This window comes from Lepisosteus oculatus, chromosome 10 (genome assembly GCF_040954835.1).
Source record: "Lepisosteus oculatus isolate fLepOcu1 chromosome 10, fLepOcu1.hap2, whole genome shotgun sequence".
Lineage (NCBI taxonomy): Eukaryota > Metazoa > Chordata > Actinopteri > Semionotiformes > Lepisosteidae > Lepisosteus > Lepisosteus oculatus.
In genome coordinates this window covers 19226869-19236935 of record NC_090705.1, presented here as the reverse complement: position 1 = coordinate 19236935, position 10067 = coordinate 19226869, and the positions used below count along the sequence as shown (strand labels likewise).

The 10067-nt window shown below is 43.1% G+C and overlaps 1 protein-coding gene across 2 annotated transcripts in view; it reads left to right on the top strand.

The window, feature by feature from the left end:
• tshz1 (teashirt zinc finger homeobox 1) overlaps positions 1–9830 on the top strand; it is a 40611-nt gene extending 30781 nt beyond the window's left edge. For both annotated transcript variants that reach the window (XM_015357148.2, XM_015357147.2), the window contains exon 3: positions 5983–9830. In XM_015357148.2, the coding sequence (XP_015212634.1) occupies positions 5983–9173 (3191 nt within the window). In that variant the 3' untranslated portion in view covers positions 9174–9830. The remainder of the gene's footprint in view (positions 1–5982) is intronic.
• Positions 9831–10067: the final 237 nt, after the last annotated feature.

The following is a 10067-nucleotide window of genomic DNA, read 5'->3' as shown; positions in this document are numbered from 1 at the left end:
CTGGTTTATTTAGGTTTGACATCAGCCAAATGGTGTAGCAGTACATATCTGACAGATATTTTTATTGATTTAACAGCCAGCAGACAGTCAGCGACAACAGAAAGAAAAAAGGATGGGTGTGTTTTTAGATTCCTGCTTTTAGTACCAGTATGCTGGTGGGTATAACTTTTTCTTTCAGAGCGAGCACAGGCACACACTCTCGTGCAACATTTTGTCAGATCTCAGTTCTTGTGAAGTGCAACGCTCCGATTCTTTTGTATTTCACTGATTTGGTGGTGTTCCACTCAGCAAGCAATCACGTTCATTGTGAGACCCGAATACACTTAATAAATGCTGAAATCGCTGGTTTTGCAGTCCTTCTAGATACATTTAAAGGAAATAAAAAAAACCTTCATTGCATTTAAAGATGAGGACTAGACGTGCACTATGCCTGTTTTCTCCTCAAATTATTGCTAACATTATCTTTCCAGCACACATGCGAAACAAAGCACGTACCTTTCTGTTAAAAAAGCAGATCTGGAAAAGGAGGCATCTTGGCAGAGAAGTGAAAACATTTAAGAGGTCACATTGTCTTGAAAGACAAGAGCTTCCAAAAGTGTGTCTGTAAGGAGCTCCCTGTTTCTAGGCAGCTCATCCCCTGTCATATTTTAATGACAGTGATAATGAGAGCAGTACAAGGACCAGTCCAGTTGCCTGTCTGCCCCAGGCCTTGCTGTTCCCTGGCTTTCTTTATCTAATAAATCTCTAGTGCTGGTGGTAATGGAGCCCTGTCATGTGTGCCACCTGTCTTAGGTGAACCCTGCTGGTCCCTAGCTGAAGTGACAGCCCCTTTCTTGAACGCGGTCGTCTTCTGCAACGTCCCTGCCATCATCTGTCTTGCAGAAATAACTATCTAGACAAGGCGATTTTCTTTCTCATCTGCTGGTTGATGGGATAAAAGAATACAGATGCCTATCTGTTAAGGCCCCATTTTAAAAATTGCGTGTGCAGCAAAGTACATTACGGGGTGTATTGAGCTTGAGGCAAGTGGGTGATGATTTGCTTATGGGTCTGCGGACATGTTTACTGTACTGCTTCTGAAGAAACTCCAGATCTGCCTTGAAGCACTAGTGCCTGCTGGCCCAGCCTGCAACCCTTCACTTACACAGTGGCAATGTATTGTGTTGACTAGAAATGCAATTTCCTTACCTTTTTGTATGTTTTCCTTGAGTAGCTACACTAAGAAAAAGTTTCAATTAGAAAGTTGTTATCTGGGCTGTGCACTGTGAGCATTTCAGCTCAGCAAGGGAACTAGATGCACTTTACTTTGTTTTTACCTTTGTCACAGTGACACCAGGCCCTGTGGGATTTGTGTTTTTCTTCCTACTAATTTTGATACTCACCCCCCTGCCACACAGATGTACAGTATGTAGCCAGTCTGTAATTAAAGCAAATAATAAAATTATGTTTTTTAATGTAATTGTTGGCCTTGAGTTCCATCAAATCATGACTAAATGCGTTATCTGCTGAGCAGGATACGGTTGATGTTTTTGATTTTAAAAATACACTTACTGATCGTAATTCCATCAGGGGGCCTGATGTAGAAAAAGCCCTATTTTGCAGTGTTGTTTTTTTAACATTGTTAAATTATTTTAATGCAAATATTTGCATGTAGACAAGTGGAAATTCAGGAAAGAATGCTTTGCTTGTATAGCTTAGTGGATATTGGATGCAAATATGAATATTAAAAGCCACACAAACAGTATTGCTTTCGGCAGGTCTGGAATAAGTCTCGTCTATGAATGATGACAAATGGTTAATTACTTCTCTTTGAGAACATCAACATCTTTTCATCAAATGAAGCGGATTGACCAGAAATAAAAGTATTGTAGATGACCCCCTTCAGTGAAGCAGTCTTTATTTACACACGGTTCCTGCTGGTTTGCAAACCACACACACACTCCTGATACAGCTGTTTACATTTTTCTGGCTTCTCCCAGGCAGCAGTAAATGTGCTGCCTTACAAATATCAGGTATTATGTCCACTTAGATTATGATACGGCAGGTTTGCATGCTGTTCGAAGCTGACAGCACATCTGTTTCATCAAGAGAGACTGATACTGGCATCTAGGACACACATCTCGTGGTGGAAGTGCGAGATAAAGGGAAGCCGCTGAGATGTCGATTTCTTTTCAGAGCTGCTACCTGTTTTAACCCTCTCCTCACCACCGTGACTGCACTTGCAGAACAGTGAGGAGGTCCACCAGCGGCTGTGTCTGCTGGAACAGGGGATTCAGAAATCCAGGCTTTGTGTTTTAAGACATGGAGAGAAATGGCGTTATGTCTGTCTACTGTGCAACATCAGAAACAGCAATCCAGATAGAGGATTTAATCCTGATTTTCTTATTTGGGCACTTCCCCCCCAAAAATGAGTTCTGTTATTTTCTCATGTTATACTTTCTCATTTCAATGAATGAAATTGAAATGAAAGAAAGGGTTCACTTTCCGATGTTTGCAGGGGAACAGAGTACAGTCTGATCTTTTATGGTTTTGTGTGCTCAAGATGGACAAAATTGATGAATGCTATATCTTACTCAGTCTGGCAGGCAAATTCTGTTGCAAGAACCATTTTCCCTTTCTGCACGCTATATGTACAGTATTTATATATGTTTTAGGAATTAATTAATAATTCATTCAAACCTACACATTGTTTTAACTCAGTTTTGCACTGCTGATGTCAAATGACGTCATTAGTCTGGTGGTGTTATTCAGTAGTTTCTATCAGAATGTATTAATCCGTCTTTGCTGTGTAATGTTGTGATTCCCAGAAGCTGTTCACTGATGTTTTTCTTGACGTAAGATATCAAATAAAATTATTCTACATGTAGTCGAGTGGCACACAAATGGATTTCACCGTGAAAAGGTGTGGAACGTTGCCAGTCTTGAGTCAGCGGACCATACTGTTTTAATCCTGTTTAGTCTCTCTCCATAATTTCAAAATTACATCAGGGGAAATTGCTAGACAAAGTCGAGTCTTGAGACGACTAGAACCTTCGCCCGTCTGTGGTATCGAGATCCTTGCTGGTTTGTTTTTTTCTAATACAAGACACAAATGAAGTGAGATCGAGAGAGAGATGGATGTGTAGAAGGGATCCTGGTTGTTGTTGTTGTTGTTGTTGTTTTTTTTGCTTCTTCTCTCTGGCTGTCTGTCACTGCGCACTCGGCTCCTAAGATTTAGTACAACATGGACCGTGACAACATGACATGTCATCTCCACTTACATTTCTGCGCGGCATGCTGAGAGAACTTCCACCGCTATCGTCAGCCCAATTTCTGTGAGCAGAGCCTCTTGCTCTCGCGCATCTCGGCAATAACTCAAACACAATCTGAAATACAAAGGCCCGTGCGTGGGTCCCGTGGTAGGAGAGAGAATGCATCAGCAGCGGACAGCTGCTTTATCGTGTAACTGAGTGAGAGCAAGTCTTCGCTCCTGTACATGCATCTGATAAAGTTTTCTGTTGTGAATCGCAAAATCTCTGGGTCTTTTTGTATGCGATTCCATTTTCACCAACGTCCCTGCAGTCCCGGGTTTGTTAATTCTTTTTTTTTTCTGGAACGCGCAGTGTTTGATTTTGGTTGGAAAATTCCCGACAAACCTTTGACCACTATCTTCTGCTCCTGTACTAAAATCGTGAAAAAAGGAGACTGTAATTGGAAGATGGATAGAGCAGCTCGCCAGAAGTATATAACAAAAAGACGTAGAGGAGTTATTAATGCAAAATTGAGGTTATATTATGGGGAGATCTGTTGTTGCTCATGTATTCCAAATAATTCCCATTTTCATGCTTAACGTAAACAAATTGCACACTTGTCTGGCAGAGCAGTAAGGTGCAGACTAAAAATATGAAGTGTGCCGCAACATACCGTGACTCTTACCTGGTGAAATGTTTTAGCTTCAGTGAAAACAAAGAAGGTTACAAAAGAGAGGAGGCCACGTGGTTAGTAGATAATTGATCCAAGGATGTCATTCAGTCGTTTCTTAGAGAAACCAGAATATAAGCTCCAATGTCAAGGCTTGGTAGCTTGTTCCATACTCCCGCAACCCTTTGGGTAAAGACCCACCTTTTGTTCTCAGTTTTAAATGCACTTGCACATAGTTCGCACTTGTGCCTTGTTACAGAAGGGGTTGTAATGATGTATTACACAGGGAAGGCCAGTTTCAGGCTCTGTTGCTGTGACGGTGGTCATACGCTCTTCTGTGTACCACAGTGTTTTTTCCTCCTTGCCTCTTCTTTGTGGTTCCTTGTGAACGTTGCACGGAAGCCCAATACCTGTGGATGTTTTTCAGAGAAAGCTTATATTGCATCAGGGTGAAAGGGAACACAACAGGAGCTGCCAAAATCTAAAAATAAGGTCACATTGCATTCTTCATCCTGTATGGCTCAGAATGGATTTCAGAAAGTACAGGGAACATGTAGAATTTGCCTTCTTTTTCTACTGTTTGTCACAAAACCTTTGGATCTGGAACGATGAATAGTGTATAATTTGTTTTTAGGTAAACTGTTTTAAAAAATGCTTATGAAACAGCAATTTGTGTATACCTGCAGTAATGCAGTTGTAGTATACTAGGGTATAAAAGCATATTTACATGCAGTTATTATTGCTAAATCATAAATATTTCTGACTTCCATGTTTTTACCTCTCACTATTAATTTACTAACAAAAGATAATAAATACCTCTACATCTAAATCCAGTCAAAACAGAAAATGATCCACCCAATTTCAGTCCCCAGGTGTCTGTGGACAGTAATTCCACAGGAGGATTAATGGTTTCATACAGCATTTTAAGGGCCAGTCTGTCAGTGTTGTATGTTTGTAGTATCTGGGAAGTTTACAGACAACATTGTGACAATGTTATCAAAAACAGCGGACTTGCTCCTTTTTTAACACTTTCTAGTTTTTCAAAGCATTTCCCACAAGGAAAATACAGGGTGTTTGTAAGCATCATTAAACGTATTCTAATATAATTCCTCACTCGTGCTTTTCCTCTTTGTCTGCGCTTATTTATTATGTTGGAATGCATACATGCAGGCCTAATCAGTGTTTTCTGTTACTTGCCCTGAGTTAAATCCGTTAACTGGCATCTACTCTTGGAAGATCCTCTCTGGTCAAACAGCCCTTGGGTATCAAGGGAAATTAAAGAGAATCACCAATGCGAATGTTTTTTACTGATTGGCAGAATTAGCTGATTCTTGTTTGAGAAGGCCATAACGAGCTGCTAGTGTCTCTGTTAGTAAAATTGTTTTTTTACAACACAAGTTGCTGGATAGTTTGATTTGTTTTAGAGGCTAGTGGTGTGGAAGAGGTTTGTAAAAAGCACCAGTTTTCATGAATATTGTATGGCGGTTAGGTGGAGCCTTATTTATTATTGATTCCATCCATTTAACCACTTTAGAACCATATTGCACTTGCATTTACTGTTTCCATGTGTATAACTAGTTTACCTCTTGACTTTAATCTGACCATACAACCAGATAGATCAGTAGGTATATACATTCATTCTTATTGCAGTTCCTGCTTCATGCGCGTATCTGTTTGCATTCTTAGTAATATTTCTATGACGTACAAAAAAGACAGATTTGTGTAGTACAATTAAGAAATTGTAAGTGTCTTTAGATAAAGTCTTGGCTGGTTTTCTCTTTTATTACCACAGACACCAGCATATTGTAACTGTATTGCTACAGCTAACCATTTATTCTTGCTGACTTTTATTATATCTTTCTTTTTCAGTCCAGTGAAGGGTATTATCTGTCATGGTCAGGATATGGATATTTCAACTCTCTAATTGTAAATGTATGTCCCCTGCCTGGACTATTGACAAAAGTTCCAAGGAATCATTAGTTGCTTCACGCAAAACATTCACAGTTCCAGACAGATGACTTCTAGGCCTGAAAAACTATTGCACATACTCTAACAGCAGCCTCGTCTATTCTTGTTTTTCAGCATACGTGCCAGAGGAGGAGCTCAAGGCCGCAGAGGCTGATGAAGACAACCTGCAGGACGATGGGCTGTCCCTAGACGCCCAGGACAACGAGTTTCTGTGCACCGAGGAGGAGGAGAGCAAAGATGCCCCCAGCTATCAGAACTCCCCCCTCAGCACTGCAACCAATCAGGATGCAGGGTATGCGTCACCCCTCAGCGACACCAGCGACAGGCTGGCAGACTTCAAGAGCACTTCCTCGAGAGACGGCCAGGAGAAGGAAGAGGCTGCCGGCTCTGACAATGGTCTGTCCACACAGGACAGCCTGGCACAGATGAAAGCCGTCTATGCAAACTTGATCTCGGATTCCTCCTGGTCCAGCATTGCCAGGGATATAATGAAAACCAAGCCTGTGAGTGCCAGCACCAGTAGCAATGGGAGCAGCCATAATGGTAGCAACAACACCACGAGCAACAGCACGACCAATGGAGGAGGGATAGCTTATGACTGGCATCAAGCTGCGCTGGCTAAAACCTTGCAGCAGACCCCTTACAGCCTCCTGCCAGAGCCCAGCCTGTTTAGTACAGTGCAGCTCTACAGGCAGAACAGCAAGTTGTATGGCTCAGTGTTCACTGGCGCCAGTAAGTTCCGCTGCAAGGACTGCAGCGCAGCTTACGATACACTTGTGGGCCTCACAGTGCACATGAACGAGACGGGACACTATAGGGACGACAACAAAGACAAAGAGGAGGACAGCAGCAAGAAGTGGTCGAAGCCCAGGAAACGCTCCTTGATGGAGATGGAAGGGAAAGAGGATGCGCAGAAAGTGCTCAAGTGCATGTACTGTGGGCACTCCTTTGAGTCCTTGCAAGACCTGAGTGTCCACATGATCAAAACCAAGCATTACCAGAAAGTGCCTCTTAAAGAACCCGTGCCAGCTCTAGCCTCCAAGCTGGTTCCCTCTACCAAAAAACGAGCACTTCAGGACTTGGTCTCTCCCTGTTCCCCAGAGTCTATAAGTAGCACACCTGGTGTTCCCATGGGTGAGCCAACGAAAGACCAGAAAACCGCTAACCCATATGTGACACCAAACAACCGCTACGGCTATCAGAATGGAGCCAGCTACACTTGGCAGTTCGAAGCCCGCAAGGCCCAAATTCTGAAGTGCATGGAATGTGGCAGTTCCCATGACACTCTTCAGCAGTTGACAGCTCACATGATGGTCACAGGACATTTTCTTAAAGTGACCAACTCGGCTTCAAAAAAGGGGAAGCAACTGGTCTTTGACCCAGTGGTGGAAGAGAAGATTCAATCCATCCCTCTGCCACCCACCACTACAAGGCTGCCCGTGTCCAATATCAAGTCCCAACCAGGATCCCCGGCTCATTCTTCCGGTTCTGAGGAGAAAAAAGACATGGAAGAGGACAAGATGGAGGTCACCGAACCAGAGAAGAAAATCAAAGAGGAAAAAGAAGATCCAGGTGAGAAAACTGAGACAAACACGCCATACAAGTATCTCAGAGAAGAAGATTTAGAAGAGACTCCCAAGGGGGGGATAGACATCCTTAAATCCCTGGAAAACACAGTCTCCAGCGCGATCAGCAAAGCCCAGAATGGAACGCCAACCTGGGGTGGATATCCCAGCATCCATGCTGCTTACCAGCTGCAGGGGTCAGTGAAATCGGCCCTGCCCAATGTGCAGAGCGTCCAAGTGCAGCCATCCTACACCAACAGTATAAAAACACAAACACTGTCATCTGATCAGTCGTCTACAGTGATCCATTCCCCTGGGAGCACCTCTCCCCCGGTCCACAAAAGCAATGTCTCGGCCATGGAGGAGCTGGTAGAGAAAGTGACAGGTAAAATCAATGTGAAGAAGGAGGAGAGGCCTGTGGAAAAATGCAAGCCGGCCCAGGTGAAGCCATCATCCCCCACCTCCAAAGAGAACAAAGATTCTCCCAAGCCTGACGACCTCAGCTGCAAGGCAGCAAAGAAAAACAGTGTTGTGGAAGCAGAGCCTGCGAAGATGCAGAAGGAGGAAAATCACATAAAAAATGGTACAGATGCCCTCAAACCACCAGTCAGCAATGGTTGTAACACTTTGGGAATCATTACTGACCACTCACCAGAACAGCCTTTCGTTAACCCTCTTAGCGCATTGCAATCTATTATGAACACTCATTTAGGCAAAGCATCAAAGCCAGTAAGCCCCGTCTTGGACCCCTTGGCAATGTTGTATAAAATTAGTAACAGCATGTTAGAGAAGCCAATTTACCCCCCAACTCAGGTCAAGCAAGCAGAGTCCATCAACAGGTATTACTACGAAAATAATGACCAGCCTATGGACTTGACAAAATCCAAAAACAGCAATGGCAATACCCATACCACCACCGCCAACAACACCGCCAACAACAGCAGCAGCAGACCCATCATGTCCACTTTGTCAGAATCCGTTTCATCTCCACTGAGGGAGAATGCGCTGATGGACATCTCCGACATGGTAAAAAACCTCACAGGGCGCCTGACTCCCAAGTCGTCAACGCCTTCGTCCGTTTCGGAGAAGTCGGACGCCGATGGCAGCACATTTGAGGACACCTTGGAGGAGCTGTCCCCAGTGCAGAAGCGAAAGGGCCGGCAGTCGAACTGGAACCCCCAGCACCTCCTAATTCTGCAGGCTCAGTTTGCCTCCAGTCTGAGGGAAACCCCTGAGGGGAAATACATCATGACTGACCTCGGCCCACAGGAACGGGTGCACATATGCAAGTTCACAGGTCTGTCCATGACCACCATCAGCCACTGGCTGGCCAACGTGAAGTACCAGCTGAGGCGGACAGGTGGAACCAAATTCCTCAAGAACATAGATTCAGGCCAGCCAGTGTTCCTTTGTAATGACTGTGCCTCTCAGTTCAGGACTCCCTCTACGTACATTAACCACTTAGAATCTCATTTAGGCTTCAGCTTGAAGGACCTGTCCAAGCTCTCGATAGATCACATACGGGAGCAGCAGGCTGTCTCAAAGGTGATAACCGACAAGACGTTCGGCACACTCGGGCTGGCGGAGGATGAATCCAGCTCCCTTTTCCAGTGCAAGCTGTGCAATCGAACTTTCGCCAGCAAGCACGCAGTCAAACTGCACCTTAGCAAAACTCATGGCAAGTCACCAGAGGACCATCTGGTGTACGTCTCTGAACTAGAGAAGCTAGAGAAGCAGTAAAGTCCAGGTGAGCAGCTGTGTAACTGACCAGAGAATCATTGCACTAAATCTAATCACAGTACTGCACTAGGCCTGACCTGAGCCTTCGAAATCAGTCTTACTTATGTGTAAAACTGCCTAACTGGACCATGTCTTTTCTAACACTTATTTTGTAATGTATTTATATGCTATTTGTCTGACCTGTGCATGTCTTTTTGTGAATCAAGGATTAACACTTGTTTTCATTCTGTTTTTGCTCTTCAACAAATAAAAAATACAACTACTGTTTCTCTTCAGGCCACAGCTGTGGCCACAATGCGAAACCTACAGTATGTCAAATCCTAATTGATATGAAGATGCTAAAGTAAAACAAAAAGGAATGGGTGAGCCCTTTTCGAGACTGAAGTAGCATTTCTGCACCTTAAGAAAAGTGTAAAACTTTATTTTATAAAGAATACCAGTATTTTTATTTTTTCTGCATTGCGCAAATTCAGATTGATTATAATGATCACTTACTTTTTGACTTTGAATTCTTCAAAGGATTTCTTCTCAATGGTCTAAATAAAATCTTCAGTTCTGAAGGCATCTGCAAGTCACCTTTGTAAGTGTACAATATAAAATAATTTAATCCGCAGGCAAACAGAGGGGAAATAAATTGCAGCTTTTGGCAAAAAAAAAGTAGAAGTGTGCAGGTTTGTTTTACAACATTCAAGAGTTCTCTTCCTTGTAAAATATCAATTTATAGTAATTTACAAATATAAGCTTTGGTAAAAGTTTATCTTTATATAGTGTGCAGCTTAAATTTCAACTTGTCAAAAAATAATTCCATGTAAATTCAGCAACAGTGTATAAAACTACATATCTTGCCATTGCAACAGTTCAACTTTCTTTGTACTTTCAGACTGTGTGCATTCT